This window comes from Brachyhypopomus gauderio, chromosome 1, assembly GCF_052324685.1.
Source record: "Brachyhypopomus gauderio isolate BG-103 chromosome 1, BGAUD_0.2, whole genome shotgun sequence".
Lineage (NCBI taxonomy): Eukaryota > Metazoa > Chordata > Actinopteri > Gymnotiformes > Hypopomidae > Brachyhypopomus > Brachyhypopomus gauderio.
The window spans coordinates 14559844-14585027 of NC_135211.1; the positions used below are offsets into that span (position 1 = coordinate 14559844).

General features: G+C 43.6%; 3 protein-coding genes across 3 annotated transcripts; 1 reads left to right on the top strand and 2 right to left on the bottom strand.

Annotated features, from left to right (window-relative positions):
- Positions 1-12789: 12789 nt before the first annotated feature.
- Positions 12790-15900, bottom strand: tipin (timeless interacting protein). The gene is made up of 8 exons (XM_076998404.1): positions 15787-15900; positions 15102-15245; positions 14883-14976; positions 14728-14803; positions 14515-14637; positions 14276-14342; positions 13941-14144; positions 12790-13737 (listed from the first exon to the last, which is right to left on the bottom strand). The coding sequence occupies exons 2-8, from the start codon at positions 15232-15234 to the stop codon at positions 13520-13522; spliced, it is 915 nt and encodes a 304-aa protein (XP_076854519.1). The 5' UTR covers positions 15235-15245; positions 15787-15900; the 3' UTR covers positions 12790-13519.
- crybgx (crystallin beta gamma X) lies at positions 15193-25169 on the top strand. The gene is made up of 7 exons (XM_076998417.1): positions 15193-15408; positions 17330-17448; positions 23464-23512; positions 23808-23929; positions 24288-24423; positions 24593-24732; positions 24973-25169. Exons 2-7 carry the CDS (start codon positions 17408-17410, stop codon positions 25103-25105), a joined length of 621 nt encoding a protein of 206 aa, XP_076854532.1. The 5' UTR covers positions 15193-15408; positions 17330-17407; the 3' UTR covers positions 25106-25169.
- On the bottom strand, positions 16254-21101 carry lctla (lactase-like a). The gene is made up of 13 exons (XM_076998429.1): positions 20975-21101; positions 20569-20729; positions 20360-20447; positions 20160-20269; positions 19863-19991; positions 19638-19733; positions 19444-19498; positions 18810-18971; positions 18317-18591; positions 18036-18162; positions 17708-17907; positions 17378-17441; positions 16254-16675 (listed from the first exon to the last, which is right to left on the bottom strand). The coding sequence occupies exons 1-13, from the start codon at positions 21099-21101 to the stop codon at positions 16560-16562; spliced, it is 1710 nt and encodes a 569-aa protein (XP_076854544.1). The 3' UTR covers positions 16254-16559.
- Positions 25170-25184: the final 15 nt, after the last annotated feature.

A 25184-nucleotide genomic window follows, 5' to 3' on the forward strand; every position in this document is an offset into this window, starting at 1 on the left:
TGCTGCAGAGGTGCATGGGGATGCCAGGAATGGTGTTGAAGGAGGTGTCTTGTGGAGCTGAAGTGGAGCAAGACACTTGTTACGACCTATCTAGGCTCTAGGCCGTAACAGGGGTGTGAAGGGGTGGAATATGGATGACAGTGATTCAAGAAAATGTAAAGTATTGGTGTATTTACAAGTATTCACAAACAGAATATATATACAGGACAAAGTGCACACAGGTACAAACGTCAGAAGTGACCCAGGCCAAAACAACTAACAAAAACCATACTAGAAAGAAACAGACATAACTACACTAACAGGGTGAAACAAAAGACAACACTACTCTGACTCCCTATGTCCAAAACAGATACGAACCCACAACCCAAACAAAATGGCAGCCACTTCCTACTCACCGTGTGCACACACAAACCACCAATATACATATATCTATACACAACTCTATATAGTTATAGTAAAGGAGCACGCAAATCCAAATCCAAATCCAAAATCAAAAGGTCATACACAGTATAGCAATATCTCAAAGTTCTCAATCTCTACGAGGTCGGCAAGGCTGAATCGCAACGGGAATCCTCTCATTTCCTCCTTATATATCAGGAAGCCGAGGGCGGAGACTTCATGTTCCCAGGGACATCAGGGATTCCTGGAGTGGAACACGGACTGGACAAACCTGTAACAAAATGCTTCACGCGAACACATAAAAAGACAGGGTCATAACACCCCCCCCCATAAGTGTGAACTTCAAATAATGTTCACAAATAACACACTCAGCAGCACCTGGACAGGGCATCAGCCACCACATTATCGAGGCCTCTTTTGTGCACAATGTGGATGTTAAAACCTTGGACAATAAGAGACCAACGCATTAGCCTTTGGTTTGCATTGGCCATGCGCTGCAGAAAAACCAACGGATTATGGTCGGTAAACACAGTGATGGGGTGAGCACTGCCACCGAGATAAACTTCAAAATGCTGAAGGGCTAAGAGAAGGGCTAGGGCTTCTTTCTCGATGGTACTATAGGCTAGTTGGTGTTTGTTGAACTTACGAGAAAAGTAACATGTAGGATGATCCACTCCAAACATGTCCTCTTGCACCAACACAGCACCAATGCCAGTACCACTAGCATCAACCTCCAGTTTAAATGGTCGGTCATAATCTGGTGCAGCAAGCACAGGTGCACTTATCAGTAAGGACTTCACAGCCTCAAAGGATCTCTGACAGGCAGGGGACCAGACAAAAGGAACATTTTTGCACAACAAGTTTGACATGGGTGCCACAACATCGGAAAAGTTTGGACAGAAACAGCGGTAATAGCCAGCCATTCCTAGGAACCGCCGTAGGTGGCGCCTCGTTTCTGGTGCAGGGAATGCACATATAGCATCCACCTTGGCATTCAGAGGACGCACGGTACCATTACCAACTACCTTACCCAAGTATATGATTTCCCCTTTACCAAAGTCACATTTCTCCATATTCAACACTAGGGAAGCATCCTGCAATTTCCTAAAGACATTATCCAAAACTTGGATGTGGTGGGCCCAAGAAGAAGTGTAAATCACAACATCATCCAAGTATACTTCACAGTTTTGCACGTCACCCAAAACCATATTCATTAAGCGTTGAAACGTGGATGGGGCGTTTCTAAGACCAAAAGGCATGACTGTATACTGTAAAAATTGGTCAGGCGTAGCAAAGGCAGAGATGTCTGAAGCACGAGTTGTCAACGGGACTTGCCAATACCCCTTCAATAAATCAAGCTTAGAGACAAAACGAGCAGAACCTATGCGGTCAATACAGTCCTCCATCCTGGGCATTGGATAAGAGTCCGGGACGGTGACAGCATTAACCTTACGGTAGTCTGTGCACAATCGAAAAGTACCATCGGGCTTGGGCACCAACAGACATGGGGAACACCACGGACTAATACTAGGGACAGCCAAACCATGTTCTAAAAGATAGTCAGTCTCTTTTCTCAACAGGGAGCGTTTGTGTGGATTTACTCTGTATGGGTGCTGCCTAATAGGGGCAGGAGAATCTATGAGTATGTCATGTTGTAGCACAGACGTGCGAGTAGGAACATCAGAGAACAAACTAGGGTATGTGTGGATCAGCGAGATCACATCAGTCTGAGCTTCTGTAGGAAGGTGCGCTACTTTCTGTGGCAGGGTTTGTAAGGCTAAGGAGTTTGGGAGGCGAGCACAGGGCACACAATTACGACCTATCCGCAAGTCATCTTGCTCAGGTACATACTCACTAGGAGGTACCTTGGCAGTCACAGCGACAGGTACCGTAGAAATCACAGAGGCCTCAGATTGGGTCAAACTATCTGGCTGGTGGCGATCAATGTAGGGTTTCAACAGGTTTATATGACAAAGACGTGACTTTCGTCGACGATCAGGCGTAGCCAAAATGTAATTAGTGGGAGAGGTTTTCGCCTTAACCATATATGGACCTGAAAATCTGGTACAAAGGGGAGATCCTGGAATGGGCAAAAGTACAAGCACACGATCACCAACCTTAAATGAACGTTCAACTGCTTTCTGGTCATAACGAATTTTCATGTCGGCTTGTACAGATTTCAAGTTCCTGCTGGCAATCTCACGAACAGTGCTTAACCGTTTACGGAGGGTTTCAACAAAATCACAAACAGGCTGAGTTGATGTAGACTGAGGAGCACCCAGCCATCGTTCGTACAGAAGTCTAAGGGGACCACGGACTGTTCTACCAAAAAGCAAGGTGTTAGGACTATAACCTGTTGAGTCCTGCACAGTGTCACGGATAGCAAATAGCAATAACGGAACACCCTCATCCCAGTCTTTGTCACAGTCATGACAAAAGGTCCTCAGCATTGTCTTAAAGGTCTGATGAAACCTTTCCAATGCTCCTTGAGATTCTGGATGATAAGCGCTTGATACTTTATGTTCTATGTCCAATTCCTTAACCACTTGTTCAAAGAGCTTAGACATGAAGTTAGAGCCTTGGTCTGACTGTATGCATTTCGGAATGCCAAAAGTAGTGCAAAATTTTATCAAGGCCTTGACAATCACTTTGGATTTCAAGGAACGCAAGGGTATTGCCTCAGGAAATCTAGTCGTGGCACACATTAAGGTAAGAAGGTACGAATTACCTGAACGAGTTTTAGGTAGGGGTCCTACACAGTCTACTAACAGTCTCTCGAATGGTTCTCCAACAACCGGTATTGGGCACAGCGGGGCAGGAGGGATCACTTGGTTGGGTTTTCCTACCAATTGACAAGTGTGACAAGAGTGACAGAAACGAGCCACATCGCTACTCAGAGAAGGCCAAAAGAAATGCGATAGGATACGCTTAACAGTTTTACGAATACCCAAGTGACCAGACAGTGGATGTTCATGGGCCAACTGCAACACGTGTGACCGAAAAGATGTGGGAACAACAATTTGATGTATAGCATCCCACCCATCAGTAGCATTAGACGGAGACCAAGTTCTTATCAATACCCCATCTCGTATGGAGTAACGTTGCTGCTGTTTTGGGGTACCGGACTTTTTCTCTGCAAGGTTGAAGTATTGCAAGAGGGTTTTGTCCAACTTCTGTGCAGCCACTAAAGCATCCCTATTCACATCTGTTATAGGGGACGGAGGAGACAAAACAAGAGTGTCTGAGTCAACAGGTTGGGAGACCGGGGGATCACACATAAAGGTATCAACCAATGACACTGTGGACCCGGCCTTACGTGCCTGGGCACGAGTCAAAACACAAGCAGGATAAACTGCAGGAGAATCACTTGCCATGGAACTAGATATGCTCTCTGAAGGGCGATCAACCACTATGGGTAAAGGAAATATACTGCTACCTGCGATATCATTCCCGAGAATGAATGAAACACCACTCACCGGTAAGGCAGGACTAACAGCTACACGTATCATGCCAGCGATACCTTCCATGTGGAGGTAAATGTTGTGTAAAGGAAGCCTACGAACTCCTAATTCAATGCCTTGAACTAAGACATCTTGGCCAGTGTATGTGTCCTCTGACAAGGGCAATACTGTATCCAACAGAAGGGACACTGCAGCGCCGGTATCACGCAGACCTGTGATGGTTTTGCGTGCTGGATCAGACTCACATAGGGAAACTGTACCATCAAATAAAAAGGGCTCAAATACAGAGTCAGCACTGGAAGAAGGGACCTTAATATTTGTGCAATGTACCTTTTTAGCTGAACGTGCATTTTTCTTCTTAAGAGCTGGACAGTTCGCTATTATGTGTCCTTGCACATGGCAATAGAAACATTCACGCGAGTCCGGAGGGGCAGGTGCTTCGGTAGCTACAGGACTCACCGAAGTCCTTGAGCGAAGGGAGTGAGAAGTAGACTCACTGCGGAGAACAGGTGTCGTAAAGACAGTTCTATGAGTTAACACAAACTCATCAGCACAGATGGCAGCATTCGACAACGTACTAACTTTATGCTCATTCAAATACATCACAACACTATCTGGCAAACAATTTTTAAATTCTTCAATCAGAACTAGCTCCTTGAGCTGTTGCAGGGAAGTCACATCACTAGCAGAACACCATTTGTCAAATAATACAGTCTTTTCTCTGGCAAATTCTACATGTGTCTGTGTGGGTTTTTTCTTCAATTGTCTAAAGTTCTGACGGTAGGCTTCTGGCACAAGTTCATATGCTCTTAGTACAGCAGCTTTCACAGTGTCATAGTCTACACTCTGCTCAAGTGAAAGAGATGAACACACATCTTGGGCTTTTCCCACTAGCTTACATTGCAGGAGTAGAGGCCATACTGCTCTTGGCCAACTTAGTGTGGTAGCAATGCGCTCAAATATTGCAAAATATGCATCAACCTCATTTTCTCTGAAGGTAGGGACCATGCTAATCTGTCTACTGATGTCAAAACGTTCAGCAACAGACACAGGAACAGTTGGGTTACCGGAAAGATGAATGGAACGGGGCTTAGGTACAGGTGTAGCCAGAGGAGCAGGGCTAGTCGGCGTTGGGGAGGCGGCCTTTCGAGGTTGTGGTAGGGGTCTCTCCAGACCCATACTCAGCCTTTTAAGTGTCACCTCCTTTTCCGCATCTATTTGCAAAGCCCGCAGTCGTAACGACTCTGCCTCGCGTTCCTGTATCTTGATCTCCAACTCCAACTCTTTCAATTTTATCTCCATACGTGGATCAAACATGGGAGAACTCCTAGGTCCCATCCTAGGACTAACCACAGCTTCTGATTCAGCTCCAGCTGGGTCTGTGCTTTGGGCCAAACCAAGTGCAATACCTGGAACTTCCTCAGCCACAGGCAGCACACCACGTTCTACTAGAGATGACTCTAGCAGCTTCCTAATGTCCCTCTTGGTAGCAGAGCGAGGTATAACCACATCAAAAAAATCAGCTATAGACAACAGATCAACCTTACGGCAACGATCTAACAGCTCATATGATGGGCTAAGAACAAACACAGACAGGTCAAATGAAGCCATTATGGAACCCTCAACAATGCAACAATGTGCACACAGCACAACACGCCCACCCACAAAAATGCCTAAGCCAGAACCAAAGGCAATGCCAGCAGAAAAAAAAAATACACAAAGCAAAAAAGAGGGGAAGAGACAGAAAGAAACAGGGAAGGACGAGCCCCCAATTCTGTTACGACCTATCTAGGCTCTAGGCCGTAACAGGGGTGTGAAGGGGTGGAATATGGATGACAGTGATTCAAGAAAATGTAAAGTATTGGTGTATTTACAAGTATTCACAAACAGAATATATATACAGGACAAAGTGCACACAGGTACAAACGTCAGAAGTGACCCAGGCCAAAACAACTAACAAAAACCATACTAGAAAGAAACAGACATAACTACACTAACAGGGTGAAACAAAAGACAACACTACTCTGACTCCCTATGTCCAAAACAGATACGAACCCACAACCCAAACAAAATGGCAGCCACTTCCTACTCACCGTGTGCACACACAAACCACCAATATACATATATCTATACACAACTCTATATAGTTATAGTAAAGGAGCACGCAAATCCAAATCCAAATCCAAAATCAAAAGGTCATACACAGTATAGCAATATCTCAAAGTTCTCAATCTCTACGAGGTCGGCAAGGCTGAATCGCAACGGGAATCCTCTCATTTCCTCCTTATATATCAGGAAGCCGAGGGCGGAGACTTCATGTTCCCAGGGACATCAGGGATTCCTGGAGTGGAACACGGACTGGACAAACCTGTAACAAAATGCTTCACGCGAACACATAAAAAGACAGGGTCATAACACACTTCAAGCAGATGATGAGCGTAGATAGGTGATACAGAGCCCTCGAGGAGCTACATTAATGCCACACACATCAAGCTTTAGATAAGATGAGCATCGCATTGTTGTCACTTTCGCTTGCCTGGCACATTCCATCAAGACTTTCTATGAATGTATTTCAGACTCAGACACCAAGAAGCAGGTCCTTAGGTTCTGTTGTGTTTTATTTTGTTTTTTATTGGGGGTGGGGGAGGGTTTGTTTAGTAGCTGAATGGCTGGACCTTCCAGGCTGTGGAGGGGTGAAGGTGCAGAGCACTGACCTACTCTCCATCACCTCCACCCTGGCTGGGCTTTACCCACTACAAGAAAGATGAATATTTCATTAAAACCTTCTGCCTTGAGTGGGGCTGTTCAACCCTGTCTCTGCACACCATGCTCTCTGGGCCCTTATGAGAATGCTGCAGTTTGCATAATTCAGACGCCACACGCTGTGTCTCTCGTCCCATTTCTTTAATAAAAGGAGACAATCCAGATGTGATTGGAGCTGTTGCTCACATGAAAGTTCCTGATGAAGGTAATGGCACGCCACTGAGCACAAGAGTCATGTCAACACGTGTGTACAGATGTGCTCACCTAGCTACAGGTGCATGTGTAGAACACAGCATCTATTCAACAGGGTAGGGTCCTGCATGCATTGTCCTTATTGTAGTTAAACTAGATGTTCATTTTCATAACACTGCACCAGACACATCTGCTGTACACCCAGTGTACAAGTGTGTTTAGAGTAATGATCTGAGCTGTAGGTTCTACTGTGTTTCTTTAGAGTAACAATCTGAGGTGTAGGTTCTACTTTCTTTAGAGTAACAATCTGAGGTGTAGGTTCATCCTTAATTTTCACAAAGAACAAAAGACTCTGAATATGGCCCTACCGGCTGTAAAGCTGGTTATTACATACAGTGCATTTTCCCCTTATCCTGAATTCAAAGGGGGGAAAGAAAGATTTTTACTTGCTGTTTAAAATTGGTCCTCACTTGTCTTCCTGGTGTTTACGTTTCAGCGGCCGCTCTTAAGCTCTGAGCGGTGGCTGTGCTGAGTGGTTCAGAGATTAACTCCAGGAACAGAAGGCTCACTGACTTTAGGCGGCTGAGGGACAGCAGCTGTTTCGGAGGGCACGGCAGAGGAGATGCCCGGAGCTGGCCACAGAGGCACAGGTGCTGTGACGTCCAGCTCTGAAACAACTCTATCATTTCATGTTCTCTTTAACTCTCTGTGATATTTCTGAAGACACTATAACAGTCAAGGTCACAATCATGCAAGAAGAGAGGATCAAACATATGACAACTGTAACTTTTATATCATATATATCAGTTTATATGTTACCAGTGTGTTATACATATATATGTATAACACATTGTTAACACTTTTGAGCAGTCAAATTCCTTTGCTCTTTCTTTTCTGTTATAATCACATGACGAACCCACTCAACTGCACATTTTTTGGCATGGCTACTTAAACATCACCTACAGGGTCACATTTCAGGAGGATGGTGAGACCCTCCTCTCTCTGCAGAAGTTGCTGGAGCCGTCCTCTGCTTGCTCGTCCCTGAGTAATGCCATACAGGGGCTGTGGGAGTCCCCGCCCCCTCCCGGGAGGCCTCCAAAACAAAACAAGCCTTCTGCTGAGAATGTAAAGTGAACTAATAGCCCTGCACTCTTGTACTCCCTTCGTAGTGTAAATCAACATACATGTTTCTCAGACCAGACATGTGCTCGGATTCATGACCATAATGTTCACTAGTTGTTAGGTAATATGTTGTGTTAAAGGAGACCATGACTTCCATGGAATTTGTTGTAAAAGAGTCGAATTGCTAGACAATGGTAGATGTGTGAAAGACTATTCAGGTTTTGGTTTTGATATGTTTCAAAGTTCTGATGTCTTCACTTCACAAAGTTTTCTTTCACAAAGAAAAGCATAGCTATATTAGTTGTAGATGCTGACAGAAATTTTTATTTGGATCTAAATTGTGCCACTGTGTTATTTTAGTTTGTTTACAGTTGTGACAGTAAATTGTGCATTGATAAATGTCCAATTTTGGTATAAATGCCATTTTATTCAGTTTTGGAGTAAATGAACAACTGTTTATGTGACCACTACTGTCTGTTTTTGTAAACACCTTTAAAAAATGTAAGACCTGCTTACAAGGAGCCCCAGAGTGCAGGCCCCAGCAGTTCCTCCTCAGACTGTAATCCAGTCTGCTGCATCTGCCTGTGTTTGGAGGGTGGTGGAGGGTGGAGGGAGGGAGGGTGTATGTGCTGTCATCCCAGGGCTGATACACACCACCTGCCTTGGCCTTTCTTTGACCCAGTCCCTCACCACCACCGCCAGATCCACCCCGCCCCCACAGAGGAGGCATTCCACTACCTTCCACTGCCATGTTTATCCCGAAGACAATTACTGGCCGGACACTCCTCCATCTGCCAAGCTGGAGGGAGAGGAGATGGGGTTGCAGTCTTCTTCACCCATGCCGCCATTAGCCCTTTCTCTGTGCCTTTCTGTCAAGCAGGCTAGCTGGGGAAAGCAGTTGTTCTGAATCGTTCTTTAAAGGTTGTTTCATATGGTATACAGACAAATAATAATAATGTTTAATTCTTTTTGTGTAGGTTGCGTGTGGAGGAGGTGTAGGTGCTCCTGAAATGATGTAGCAACTGAATTAGTCTTAGTTTGTTTTCCATGTAAATAAGAAGGCGGCTGTGGGCCAGGAGAGCTTAGGCTCTTGCGCACGCATCACCAGGCCCAGCTGCCAAGAGGCGGCCTGCCCCCACGGCCTCTCCGCCCAACTTCAAACAATGAGAAACTGCAGCCTGATAACATAATTCACTCTCTGCTCGCTGAAGAACTTATCTTGGAAAGTTCATGCCTTTGCCGCGGTTCGAGGTGAATCACAAACATAAGGCTGGCCTCATTAGAAGCAGGGTAATACTAATCAGAAAATCTGTGTATGATCACATAGAAGCTTTTGTATGTATTGTGTGTGTGTGTGTGTGTGTGTGTGTGTGTGTGTGTGTGTGTGTGTGTGTGTGTGTGTGTGTGTGTGTGTGTGTGTATGTCAGACCCTCCAGAAAGTCCCGATGTTGCGATTTGCAACTTCAACGCAACTTCAAGCAAAACCCGCGAATTCAGGGCGGTGTTGCAACTTCAGCCAATCATCGCAACTTTCCCGCAAATTTGACCAATCACTGATGTCGTCTTGATGTGACGTCGACAAACTCCCGCCTTACTTCCGTATATATGTTCAAGAGGAGCAGACTGAAAGCAGCATGAGCGACGAAAATAACGGCAAAAAGATAGAGAAAAGCAGTATCCCGGTACACTACATGAAAGCGGGGATAAACTGTTTTTTTGGCGGGCCAGATCCGGCCCGCGAATTGATTATCTATGGCCCCCTGGATGATATTTAATTACTATTAGAACCGGCCCACAGGCCACAGCCACCCGATGGTGTTTTGCAAGCACAAACACTACATTCCCCACAATGCAACGGTAGCCCGCGAAGTCACTGCAGCGCACTCAAGCCATATATGTAAACTTTGGATTTGGATTATGTCACAGGTTTTGCGTTGGTGCACTTTATTCATTAACTCCTACATTTTCAATGAGACTGTGGCTGTGTTCGAAATAGATTACTACATACTGGATACTGCATACTGGACTCAGTATATACTGGATACTGCATACTGGTCCTCGTAGTAGTATGCAGTACAGTTTCCAGTATGCCACAAAAGCAAAGCATACTACGGGGTCACGTGAACGTAGCGTTGCATGATGGGATGCAGTACACCACGAAGATAGCTCTGTTCGCGTACTGGAATATTTTGCGGAAGTAGTAGGTCATCCGGGTATGTTTCGCGTACTGGAAATTTTCATTTTGGTCACATACTGCATACGGCATACTGATTTGAGGCTCGATCAGTATGCCAGTAGTATGTAGTAGACTATTTCGAACACAGCCTGTGTGATCGCGTCCTTCTTTTACTTGCGCCCCATTGCTGGTCACATCTGAACTTAATTTCTGCAATGGTTTTAATATTCAAAGGCTCTACAGCAGGGGTCGGAAACCTACGGCACGCGGACCACCGTTGGCACGCCGAGGGATAATCAGTGGCACGCGACACGCTGGACCAGCATCAGCAAAAAATTATTAATAAAAAATAGAGCACGATCCTCCAATCGAAATCGCTACTCAACGCTCTGCTCGGCGGAGGCGTTTATACTTGGCGATCGATCGCGATATAATACTTTATTTGTGTCCATTTACACCTCCCCTCCGCTAACAATTTACACTCGCCACATGATGTAAATGATGCAATACGTGCAATAAAGGGGAAAAAACATTAAACTGTCGTTCCAGAATAACAAGTGAGAAGTATTTTAAACTTTGATATAAAAATGTCTAAAGTCATGGCTCTTCTAATGTTTTTATTCAGCTACTTTTGTGCAAGAATGGCATACCGCCATCTGTTAAGATGATTGGCTGCAGTAAAAAATGATTGACAGCTAACTCTGGCTGATACATTGGCTTAATAAAAATTGATTGACAACGAAAGTCTAGTATTTGATTGGCTGCATTCGATAATGATTGACACATGCTCCGCCCTTTACCCACGCCCACCGGGGCTCCGGGCTGCAGCATACATATATGCCTTCTCAAGCGGCGAGGGTCAGCGCGGCGAAGATGACGTAATCGCACTGGCTCCGCCCGTGCGCGAGGGCGTCGCACGCTGTCGATTCGCAAGGTGCACCTCGAATTTTGTAACTGCGCGCACCAGTTAAACTTAATTAAGTAAATATTTATACATATAGTCGAAATGATTCGAAATGATTCATTCAATGATTGCTTGAAGTGTTAAAACCATGGGTTTTATAAGAAGCATAATAGGCCTACCCATAAATAAATAAATCAGGGTTGCCATCGATCTCGATATAATACTTAATTTGTGTCCATTTTACAGGCCGTCCGGTAACAACTTACGTTCGCTAACCCTGCCCCCCGTCAACAATTAATGTTCGCCACCCCCTCCAGGTTCAAATCTCACTCCAAGCGATCTTGAAAAGTTGGCAACCCTGAATAAATAGGTAAATAGATCATTAAAATGGACTACTAAATAGAGGAAACCATACAACATTTACTCCCTATTGCAATGTACTCACAAAAAAGCAAAAACACACCGCAACTTCCATCGCAATTTTTTTGAAAAACACCCGCAACATCAAACATTTTAGCCCGCAACAATCACAAAAAAGGCCCGCGAAATCCTGGTGGGACTGATATGTAATACCTACGCCATTGTCAGGATTATTATAATTTATGATAATAGCCAAGTTCCTTAAATTTTCTAAAGAAGAAGAGACTACTGTTCACTTATGCTATAAATTATCCAGAAACAGCATACAAATATCACTAGAATATGTAAATGTGTACAGCTCATGGAATGTTAAACACTTTCAGAAACCAAGTTCAGAGAATTTTACCACTCCACCATAAATCTTTTGCTTGCTTTCTCTGTTATATTAGTTTATATCCATTGAGTGTCATGCAGTGGATTGCTCACCAGTGTGTAATATTTTTTAGGTTTTTTGGGGTGTCAGCCTGCCTGCATGTGACAGCTGATGTTAATCTGAGTGCTGAGTTTATCCTTGCCAAATGGTTTACGATATACATTTAGCCATATCAAACTTTTTCTTATGACTAGATGACTCTAACTTCATAATGACTTACCATTATTTATGTTCTGGCTCAGTGATTTGGGCCTTGAAACGTTTAGTGAAAACAGTAGACAGAATAAGCTGTGCTGAACACATGCAGTCTGGTTCTCTCCACCGCAGGAAGGAAATGCATTATATGCTTTATATACACAGAGTAAATCTGACAGTGATTGAAAGAACCAGTAAATTAGTAAAGGTGCGGATGTTTGGACAGGCTGTGATTTCCGTAGGAGGCTTGAAATGACGTAGCCAGTATAGCAAAAGCATGTAAGGCATAATCCTTGAAGTCCAGGTGCTGCTTTTCACTTTTCCTTGACCCTAGGTCTGGCATCAAAGCGTCCAACCTGTTACATTAAGCTGAGTTTACTGCCAGTGATTATAAAATCCAGGACCAGATTCAAATCTGAGGTGCAGATTTTTAAGTACTTCCGCTAAATCTGCCACACAAGAAAAAAATGAAAAGTTCCCATCTGTTGTTTAACAGAAAAGGACTACTGCACCACCTTCTGTTAGTGCAACAGCATGACTGCCAATGATTACATGATTTTTTTCAGTTATGGCAGGGATTGTGGCTACTACACAGATTAATTATGTTGACACTAGCATAAGGTAAAGATATAAATCCCTACAGCAACACAAAATGCCTCATTTTGTACTCAAGTACTGTTGGACATAATTGAACTAGTCTAAATTCTAAATGAAAAGTTCTGCCAATTATTGAGCTTCAACAACTATAAAAATTCTCTTATGCTTACACAAGCTTTCATGGTCGTTAAAGCAGCTTTTTAGCTTTTATTTTGAAATGCACCAGGATTCCTGTGCATCTTCACAAATGTTCGTCTTTATGTGACATCTGTACAAAACACACTTCAACCTGCATTCAACACACACCCCAAACCCACAGTAAATGAATACTTTATTTACAATCCTGAAAAACTATTTAAAAAGGAAAATGATTCAAAAGAGAAGAAACACCATATGAAGAATCATTATTTTAAAACTAAAACTTGCAAATAGTCTTTCAACAAGGCTGTGTAGGTTTGAATACAACACTCAAGATTCCAACAATAACTCAAGAAAAATCTACCATGCTGCAAATGTCTGACTTGCTTCACATCCCAAAATCCTCTGGTACTGAATAAAGCCTTATTTTAGGATTCAAAACCGTAGACAGAACACAAGATGAAGGCGAAGTAGTTTCCACAATGAGGCAAGATCCTGTTAGTTTACACGTTATAGATCCTCACGGAGGATGAAGGTCATGTCCACCAGTGCTCACAGAAGCTGACCCAAAGGGAAGAGAGAGAGGCGTCTCCTTTTCTGAGGCCCAAGAGGAGAATGAGATGTGGGATGTCTTGGCACTCCTATTTAACATGAACATGAGACGACTGACAATAGGAACTAAATGGTAAAACCTTTAGAAAACTGTGAAGGATCTGTTGGCAGTGGTTTTGCTGTGGGTGTAAGAAGAACCACTCATGGTACAGGAAGACTAAGAAGGATCAATCGGCATGCTCGCCTTGACTGCCAGTCAGCTCTGGGGCGGTGCGGTCACACTCGTCATCTAACAGGGGTGAGTTCTCAGGCACAGAAGCTTTCTGTTTTAAAGGTATGTCATCTTTTCCTGCATTTTGATCCAAGACTTCCTGGTTATCTTGGCTGGAGTGAAGTCCTGGATAACTAGCGGCAGGCTCATCCAGACAAACATTCTGTGAGGATTCTGCATTTAAGGCAACAAACCAGGGATTGAGAAATGGGTTAGTTTAAGGGATTAAAGGGAATTAAACAATATTCAATGATTAATAGATTAGACTATACTACATGTTTAATTTATATGCAAATACAGCATTATTAAATCAATATAATAGTTACAGACAATATACAGTATAATGCACCATCTATGCACACGGTATACTCAGTCACCTTGCTGTTTCTGGCGGGCCAACCTCCTCTCCAGGGCCAGCTGTTTGTTCAGTTCAATGCGTCGCTGTTGTTCCTCTGTGAGAGATACTGGTGCCAGAGCTGGGGCTGGGGCTGGTGCCGGGGTGGAATGGATAAACGGATCTTCAGGGAAGCCGGCATCTCCAAATGGGTCCGTGTCCTCCTGCAAGCTGCCCTCTGCTTCAACTAAACACAAGATGCACAGACCAAAAATTACATTTACCTTCATGGATTGCCAACAGAAAACCAAATGTGATCAAAGTTTGTAGCATCAACACAGATAACTTTGTACTAGATGCACAGATAAGGTTTCTCACCGCCATTGTGTACCATGTAATCCTCATGTATCAGAGGCATATCCAGTCGTATTCGTTTGAGGCATGTCTAAGAGAGACAAACGACATCAGACATAAAATATGTGGTCATAATACAAAAAGAATGTACGTCTCAAAGGCCTGACCTGATGACGTAACGTAATGTAAACACCTGAAGGCAATAATCACATGTCAAATGAAATGGACTGCAGGTTTAGAGCTGAACTTGTTCCAGCACTCACCTGCACCTCTTTTTTGGAACCTAGAACCTCCACCTTATCGATGAAGTCCTCAAACTGTAGTTTGGGGTAGAGTCTATGGGCCCAGTTCTCCATTTTCTGCAGGAGGACCTTAAGATCCTCAGCCTAAGGCAGAGTAGGGCAGACATTCATCACCCGTAATATTGAACACATATTTAGCACATAATGCATGACATAATGGCACAGAACAAGCACCTCATGCCCTTTGCCTTTGAATTTGGCATCATCAAATAATGTACGTAAGGCTGGAAGTCCTCTTTCAGACAGCAGTCTGTAACAGAATGACAAAACCTGTGAGAACTTGTCACAGCAGGCATAGTTTATGCGGTACATAAAGCAACTGTTACTACCTCTGAGAGTCCAGTTTAGGCTGGGGTCTCCTGACTGTTCGCCTTTTAGCAACTGGGACATCTGGTAACTTTGAAACATCTCCCTCTTCTTCACCTAAATATGAAAGTAAACATAGTACACACTGTAAAGGATGCACAGCAAATTACAATTCAGCACTGATGGTTTAGCATGGTGGGTGAAAAGCGGTAAATCATCGAGAGCTCTGGTGATGCCCTCACCATCAGCAAAGGTGTCCCCCTGTAGGTCACCACCCCCGGGGGAGAGCGGGGGTGGAAGAGGGGGGAAGGTTTCATCCTCCGTGTTCTCATAGTCAGGGATGTCACGCTGCCTGTTTCCTAACGCACCAAACATGGCACACAGATCTTGGAGAGAGAGAGGGAGAGAGTGAGAGGGAGAGTGTGTGTGTGAGTGAGTGTGTGGAAATGTTTAAACTTTATCTTACAGTGAATCCCTATGAACACTTGGGTAAAAAACACCAGGAACGATTCATCATCTATGCAGCTGCCATTTTAGTCTTCATGCCAGGTGACGTATGAACGACTCAAACTTGTTCAGTCGATGTGGCTAGCTAGCTAGTTAACTACCTGTCGAAATGTTTGTCTTTGGTTTAATGTTTTAAACAGCACTGAAATGGTTAGTTAGTTGTAAAAACACTGAGAGTAAATGCTCAATATTTCCTCGCCCTTGCTTTAGCTGTCTAACTACTAAGAGTTCAATGTGCTAACTCACCTAGCCAACTATCCTACACTGGGTTTTATACGCGCTAATGTTATTTAGACAGCTAGTCGAATGGGAGTAACCGCCAGAAACTTTTAAACTTACGAATTACTATAGCTAGTCCTAATTTTAAAAGTTTTATAGTTTCAGTCATGCAAAGGGTAAAATGAAAGTTAGATAACGTACCTTGGACGGAGACGCTACCGCTGTAAGTCGATTTCTGTTTCTACCGGGTTTTTTTCTCTGAGCCAATCAAAATGCAGGAAAACATTCTTCTATGTGGCACGTTGTGTTTCCGGTGACGATGGCGCCACCTAGCAAATCCACTAAACACTACACAGTATTTCTTTTTTCTACAGGTCGCTTTCTATAAAATGCAGCTTCCTGCTGTTTCATGCAGTGTGCAGATTTTACACGTTTATATTCACAGATATACTCTCAAAGTGTAGAATATTTGGTCATATTTTTATTGTTATTGAGAACTTTATTGACTTTTAATACATTGAAATGTCATTTAATATAGTATGTTCAAAAGCCACTGAGCTTGATGTACAAATACATATATATATATATATATATATATATATATATATATATATATATATATATATATATATATATATATATTAGTTATTAAAGCAGGGTATGTTTTCTTTCCACAATCTTTTGCATATCTCAAATCCACCACTTTTCAACACATATCATACGAAACCTCACTGTACTGGGCAAAACCAGAGGTGTTCGTACAGGAATGGTTTAGGTAGGACATTTTGCAGTGATACATCAACATAACTTATTCACATGTGGCCTCCTTTGCTTTTTTTTGTCACACGTTCCATAACCATACATATCACGTTCCATAACCAAACATATCTTGTGCAGAAGTCTCAGAAGGCTGAATCCTGCCGTCACATATCCCTCTATAGTGATGAGGAGACTGGCAGAAGAGCAGACGAGATCTAGGGTCGACCTTTCAGCAGAAACATGATGAAAACGGCACTGAGCAGAATGCAGAGGGTGCAGACGGTGGGGACCACGATCTCCGTCACCATCTCCATGTGGCTAGTCAGCGGATCTGAGAAACAACAGCAGTATATGATGTAGCAGCTACTGGAAAAAGCAGCCTGACATGAAGATGCACGTTCGGTTAAAAGACGAAAGATGAACAGCACTGGCACAACCACAGTGGAACCTTTTTAAGGAGAATTTGACACAAGCGACTCTTTAAAATGCTGGAATGCAATAGCAATCCCTAGTACCTAAACTTCATCATGTGCTGGCCAAACCTTTAGCATTTCTGCATGCTCTTTATTTTCTTTTCTTCTAGCTGGAGGGGCAATCAAAATAAATTCCCTGTTAGAGATGTTAGCAATTGCTTCTTATTTTACTACACCCCCAGTTCTTCTTAATTTAATAAGGCTAACAATGCAATCAGGGTTTACAAGATTTCCCCTCACATGTTCATTGCCACATTTTGTCAATTTTCACCCCAATTTAAATTTGTCCTTCGCATTTACCCATCTGTGCAGTCAGAACACACACACACACACACACACACACACACACACACTAGTGATTACTAGGGGACTGTGGTGCAAATGTGCAGAGCACCCAGAACTCTCACTGGCAGGTGATTTTTGTACATGACCTACAATGCTTACAGCTAAGCTGCACTCTAAAGTTGCCAATATTCTCCATTAAGAAAATGTCTCTTGTTCTCCCTGTCTAGATTATTGCTGTCTTTAAGAAAAGTGGAATTTGCCATGCTGCTACTGACCTGCTGCTAGAAGCTGATTACTGGAGATACATGTCTCTGTCGCCTTCCGTTTCCAGCTCTCAACCTGTGGGGTATATTCAACACATATCACACACACACACACACACACACACACACACACACACACACACACACACACACACACACACAATGAAACCTTATAGGAAGCAAATGAAACACATGCCAAACGCAGAAGTTTGATAAAGGTGTCTGAACAAATTAGCACACTGCTTGGACGGTTCTGGCAAATGTGACCAGATATACTGTAATGTAGCTCCAGCTATCATTTCACGCCTGGTTTGAGCACTATGTCAATATCCATTGCCTTACCTCTCTCTGACTGGGGAAGCCATTAGAGCTGATGATGCGTTTGTAATACTGCACTGAGGCTTTTGGGTAACGAGGCTTGCTTTTGCTTCTGAAGTCCACATAGTACAGGCCAAATCTTTCAGAGTAGCCCTCATCCCATTCGAAATTGTCAAGCAGGGACCAAACTGTGTAGCCTTTCACGTTCACCCCATCATTAATTGCTGATGATATAAGAATACCAAAAATCCATCTTAACCTTTACTTGAATCAGTGAGGATGTTGAAGATATATAGTGAAGATATTAACACTGTTCTATTTGAGCATCCTTGTTTTGATGCTTGTCACTGACCTTTAAGCATTTCGTTAATATAATCCCGTAAGTACTGCATTCTCCATTCATCACACAGATCTGTGCACATCATCTTCTCTGAGACACCATTTTCAGTCACATATATCATAGGGTTTCCATACTGGGTCTGAGTGGAGAAAAAATATACATTTTGAAGGGGGACTGTCTGCTCAACTCAGATCTCCAGTGGTATGGGAGCCCAAACCCTATCAAAGCTATGTGATCTGGGTCAATACACATCAACCACAGTAGAGGGGGCCGACTCCATCACGCCACGGTACCTTCACAAAGTTGAGCAGGCGTCGGAAGCCCCAGGGTACAGAGTAGAGCCATTCGGAACCAGGATTGGGCCATCGCGGGTCCACTAGTTCTGCCAGGTCGCGGTCTGCGAAGTAGCCGGCACCGCGGTTCGAGGGGTAGTTCTTTTGTGTGATGTAACGCGTGGTGAAGTGTCCTATGCCCAGGAAGTCACAGGTGCCTTTGATGTAGCTCATCTCATGTGGGTGGAAAGACGGCAGGCGGGAGGCACCCAGACCCTGCTGAGCACTCTTCCTGGCTGGAGAAACAAAAACCAAGATTGAAAGTCAGATCTCCTGAACAAACTTAGGAAGTCCGTGTCCAGAGCACATCAGCACGATTTAACAGCATGTCATGCAGATATAGAATATTTTCAGGGAGTTCTAGGTCTGTTCCTTGCATTTGCTCTGTGTTTAATGAAAGCATGTGTTTGATCTCCTCCTTTGATGTTAATTTCCTTCAGATCCTGTTACTTGCCCACATAGTCTTTCATCACTTGAGGATAATCTCCGTTGAAGAGCGGTGTGGCAAACCAGCCCAGGTAGAACTGCACGTATCTGTCTGCTGCTTCAAGATCCCCCTCATTCATGATGTCCACAGGCTCTCCCCAGTCAGCAGACAGAGAAATTCCCACCATGCCTGCAATTGGACAGACTCCATCTGTATTAATTTATTGAGTCCTATAATCCATACTGTTTAAAAATGCTGTTATCAATTTAAGAACACTTCAGTTGAACTGCGTTTACATCCTGATAGATAATGCTAAAATGTATCTGTGGGAAGTATAATTTGACTGTCCTGGGTTCTGTAGACAGCAGCTAAAAATTTCAGCATGTTCCAGCTTCATTAACCAATCAAAAACTGATTTTTTTCCAAGACGTGCTCCGCCCAGCTTGTCAATCATTTTGTGTATGCATTCATAGCATAGTAGGGTAGGCCAAGCACTTTGTGTGCGTGCTTATGAAGAGAGGGACTCTGGAGAAAACCTTGGGTGGAGGACATGGGGCTGGATGGATGAAGGGGACTCTTACAGTGATGCAGACATCTAGGCAATACTTGTGACAGCAGCTACAGCAGCTTTAATAATAGAGCAGTGACAAACGATTATTACCTTTCTGCTTGTTTCGCCACTTGGTGTCATAAGTGTGCCACACTGTAGCATGTGCCTGCAAGTTTGAAAGGTGGAGCAGGCTTAAGCTAATTTAGCTTTAGCATATAGTATCATCCATTATCACAGTAACATGTTTAACATCCTTCCAGTGTATGACTGCCTTCCTCCTTACAGGAAGGACACGCCTTGTTTACCTTAATGATATTGTGGGCAGCCTTGTAGGCACCAGTGCCCTTCAGTCTCAGTCCAGGAGCGTGCTCACCGGTCTCATAGCCTTCGACGGCCATCGACTGCAAAGACAAAGGGCATCTATCACACGGGTGTGTTAACAAGGGTGGCGCCATCAAGTGGGTCTGTGTCGTAGAGGTACATTTCTTAAAGGGCTACAGTCCCACACGGATGATGTTCATGGTTCTTACCCATGGATTGTTGAAAGTGATCCAGTATTTCACACGATTCCCAAATCTCTCAAAGCACAGGCTGGCGTAGTCATTAAAGAAATTACCCATACTGCTGTTCTGCCATCCGCCATATTTCTCCTCGAGAGCCTGGAAACGTAAAATTATTCCAGATTCCCTGAATCACTGTGAAAGTGGTTGGAAATCAGAGCTCTGAGTGAAAATATCTCTGTCGCATTATTAACTTGGATAAACCACCATCGTGTCTATTTCATTAAATGCAAACAACGTGCTTACAGAGCTGCCTGAAATAGGTACCTGAGGCAAGTCCCAATGATACAGGGTGACAACAGGAGTGATGTGATTCTCCATGAGCATGTTGATAAGATTGTCGTAGTGCTGTATTCCCTTCTCATTGACTTGGTCAGCTAACAAACAAACAAAGTAGTCAGAAAACGTCTTGATTAAGCAAAGGATTAACAGGATTTCAAGGTTAGGGTTAGGGGTTTTTCACTCACACTTCATTCCACTAGGTAGGATCCTTGGCCAGGAAATTGAAAAGCGGTAGTGATTCAGTTTCATATCTTTCATTAGTGACATGTCCTCCTGTGAGAAATGAAATAGAAAAGGTGAAACCTTTATATAGTACAAGAGACACGTGGCTTATGTATCTGTGACTGCATCAGTCCCCAGATAATTTCAGATAATGTAAATCATTGGATGTCACCTTTATTTTGTAGTAGCCCTCACAGGAGGAGTCTCCCGTGGCATTCTGGGAGATTCTGTCTTTCTTATGACAGAAGGTGTCCCAGATACTCATCCCTTTGCCCTCTTTATCCCAGGCCCCCTCTGTCTGATATGCTGAGCTGCCAGCACCCCATGAGAATCCTAAATGTGTGTAACAAACACACACACACACACACACACGCGCACACACACACACAAATACTTTCTGTGACTTATTGCGGATATGTTATGAATTGCAGAATTACAATCTATGTAGACTTTGTCTTAATCAGAACAACTGCTTGCGTTTTCTATATGTATTATCACCTTGTAAATGACAAAATAACTCAACATCCAATGACAAACTGAATCTGTGTTTGGATCATGTTTGGACTGTAAAGTGTTACCAGTGGGAAAGGTGCCATAGTGGAAAGATCCGATTACATTCTTGGTCCAGTCAAAGTCCTCAGTAGCAGACACACACAGTGTCAACACAACAGCTTGGCACAACCTCAACAGCCTGTGCAGTGCCATCCTGTTCTTCTCATAGGGAGCATTCGCCAGACACACAGGTAAATCACCTGTGTAAAACACCCTCACCAAGAACACCAGCAGACACAAATTAGTCTGTATCGACATCTGTACAGGTTAAACATCTCACCAGTTATATTTGCTTTATTCAGTAGTTAATCCTATTAATGTAAATTACTTGTAATATGCACACTTCTGAAGTAATACAATAATAGCTGTTGATATTTAATCTGTCAGAGGTATTTATGTACAATGTGATATGGATTATATTTATGTTATTATGGATTATGTCTTTTTCATATCTGTAGGCATTCCTACGCATTAAAATATCATATACAATAGGATAGCCCCAAAAACCTTAAACTGGAATCTTAAGTAAATGTTATAGTAAATATGAGATTTTTAACTTATTTTTGTAACTTTCTCGTCATTTGAAATGGTGAACTTTCAAACCATGTAAACATGCAAAAGGCATCTCATACCAACATGCCACCACTGGCTCGATCAGTCGTACATGTCAGACAAGAACGCACTTTCCGTTAGACAGAAAGAGAGAGCTCTCGTCTCTGCCGGCCGTGTGACACACTGACACAGAGTGCCATCAGACACACAGGGGACATCAGTGTATCCAGTACAGCCAGTACCAAAGAAGAAAACAATGTCTTTAAAAAATGGAACGCTATCAGAAAGGAAATGTGGAAGACTGTGAAGGTGCCTGCTTGTCTGTCCGCTGTGCTGGCCAGGGCCACACCAAAACACACACACACACACACACACAGCCGTACCTGCTCCGTGGGCTGCGTTTATCCCGGGTGGTCCCTGCTCCAAACTGTCAGAAGGTTACCCAGGCTCCCGGACTTAATTCATCCTCATAATGATCCACAGAGGCACCGGCCGGCAAATTGCAAAACCAGCAATGAAAAATCCGGCAAGTCTGGCGGTGTTTTGGGATGCCTGGCGTGACCCGGGTGGAGGAACAAACGGACCCCCATTCAGGGTCAGTGATGCGAGGGGTGAAGGTGCTGCCACAGACAGGTTCCATAGAACAGCTGAGGACTGAGTCAGCAGGCAGCTGTGAGGCACAGCAGACAGCCATATGGGTATGTCACGGGGCAAAGGTCAAAAATGCATCCACAAAAAAAAAAAAAAAAACTTGCACTACAGTTATGAAACACCAAGTGGATGATACACTATATGCTATGATGTTTGTGATATATATTACATTTAAAGCTCAAAATAAAGAGTTGCAAGTGATGGTTCACGGGAATTAGCTTCAAGTCTGTTGCTATATAAATACCTGTGATGATAAAGTGTCAATCACTTTCCTGTGTTTTGACCGTGTCTGACTTCATTGCAGTAGCCCAAATCACGGTCATGAAATCCCCTGAAATAACCAGTCTAATGTTTCAGGGGTGTCTGATCTGCCCCACGTGAGTACCGTGGATTAAGGTTTGAATAGGTAGAAGCATTGTTATAGAACTGCAGGGTAAATAAATGCAGAATTGATGAGAAAATGTATTTGCACCGCTCTCCAAGTTTGTTATCATAAGGGTTATCATAACACGCACCAATGCCTGTTAACACTAGGATATATTCTTATATAAGCAGCACCTTGTGCATGTGTGTGAATTTGCTTCTGGTGGTTACTGGGTTTTGACAAAACCACAGTTAGCTGTATACTGTGTTTAGCATATGAATACAGAGAGGCAAAGAGCCCAAAATCAAATGAACATTCTGGTAACTCTTTATTGTCTTAACCTGCTGTATTTAAGGGGCAGTTTAGTGCCCACCACGAGCTGAAATGAACATCTTTACTAAGCTCTCAGGACTTGTGCAGCAAGCCAGGTTTGTTTACAGTGAGCGAGAGCTTCACCAAATTGTTTCAGGCTGAGGTTTGACCAATCACTGAAGAGATCTATACCCTCACAATATCACCTCCAAAAATGCTTCCAAGTGTCTTAAACACCTACATGTCTGCATGATTCATGTGATGTGGATTTGCAAAAGGAATTAATTTTACATGCGTCCTCCAATAGACAGATCTCCATCGCAGATGAAATCAACAGACTCTTTTGGTTTGACTCTTTTGGTTTCATAAACTAGTTGTTCACAAATGTCTGATGTTACATAGTCTTCAGCAGAATGTAATCTATTAACCACTGCACACTTGTGTCAACATTTTCTACTCAATTGTAACGTGTTTTTACAGATACTGCCTTTTTGCTAATCTGTTGTTAGACAGAACATTTGGCACCCAGTATGTGATCCTGTGTGAATGTGATCCTGATTAAAACTGTTCCCTGCCTGTTGTTGCACATAAATGTGTCTGGCAGGAATTTGTGACCCTCTCTTATGTGTTCCACAGCAAGCTGGGTTCTGTACTCCAACGTGCCTTTTACGGGTCCAATGGAAGGGTGAGTGATTTCTCTGTATTTGCATACACACGCAATGCTGTGAATCTTGTGTTTTTCCTGTGTAAAACTGTCACCAAAAAAAAGCTGTTCCTTCTTATTGCTTTGAATTATTTTTTTCTTAATTATTACAATACAAACATGTATTTAAAGTGTGTTCTAGGTCAGAAAAGGTGTGGTCTGTGTAGCCTCAGAAAACTCCGTGTTTGCAGTTTCTTATTGAAAGGATGTTTAGAATAAATGTTGAATAAAAAAACCTAAAACTGCAAACTTAAAAAATGTATATGCTCTGGATCAGGTGACCCTTTTCGAGCAGAGGAATTTTGCTGGCCGTCGACTCGACTTGACCTCAGATTGCCAGAATGTCACTGACAAGAACTTCCCTGAGAGATGCAACTCTGTACAGGTGGAGAATGGCGCGTGAGTGCACAGCTCAGTCCACTGCAGCCTCACACCCACCAACAAAATAATCACTCATTCCCAGGCGAAGATGTACCAACAGCTGCTGTCCATTCAGTACCAATCTAACCCTAACCTTAATCCTAACCCTAACCCTAAACTTAACCCTAAATTTTACCCTAACCTTAACCCCAACCCCAACTCTAACCTTAATCTTAACCCTAACCCTAAACTTAACCCCCTAACCCTAACGTGTCTAATGTTTAGAGTTACTGATGCTGATGCTCGTGTTCAGATTCTCACGCCTTCTTCACAGGAGTGTTCCAAGCCGTTGATTCACAGCTTTAACTTGTGGGTCTGAACTATTTCCTGTGAGCAGCTGGGTGGGTTATGAAGACGAGCGCTTCCAGGGGCGTCAGTATTTGTGGGACGTGTCAGACAGAGGGGAATATAACTGCTTGGATAGGTGGTGCGCCCAGAGTGACCGCATCTGCTCTGTACGTGCGGTGAAGGAGGTGAGATATACAACACATGCCTACATAAACCCACCATGCCATAAATACACGTCTGCAGAAATATGAGAGATCACCCTGCAGACGAGTGCATAGCGTGTGACAGACACGTAGATGGCGACTGCACATGCCAAACTCAGTTTGATAACCAGAGACACCTTGGTCTGCGTAGGACACAAGTCCTCCACGTGCATGTCTGTTTGAGCGACCTGGCTTCTCTGGGAGGAGGACAGAGCTTCACGATGATGTCCCCAACCTGATGGACCGATACAGTCTCAATAGGGCATCCTCGATCCGGGTCCTGGGTGGAGTGTGAGTGGCCAACCTCAGCTCCCTCCCTCTCCCTCTGCCTCTCTTTTTCTTTTGCTTTTCTTCCACGCATACTTTCATCCACACATTCCCTTTTTCAGTGATTTACAACCAGCAAAACTTCCTTTAGAGTTAGTTGAAGTGCTACACAGTAAGATTTATTCATGAAATGTGCGTGTGCATGTGTGTGTGTGTGTGTGTGTGTGTGTGTGTGTGTGTGTGTGTGTGTGCATGTGAGCGCAGCTGGGTGGTGTACCAGGAACCCAACTACAGAGGAGCACACTACGTCCTGGAGAAGAAGGACTACAACAGTTATTCAGACTGGGGAGCTCTTAACAGCACTGTGGGTTCCATGCGCAGGGTCCGCTTCAGCTGAACGTCCACTCTCACCCTCACAAGTGCCTGCACAAATCCTCTAACAGTGACACCAGCCACAAGAAGTTCACATCCCAGAA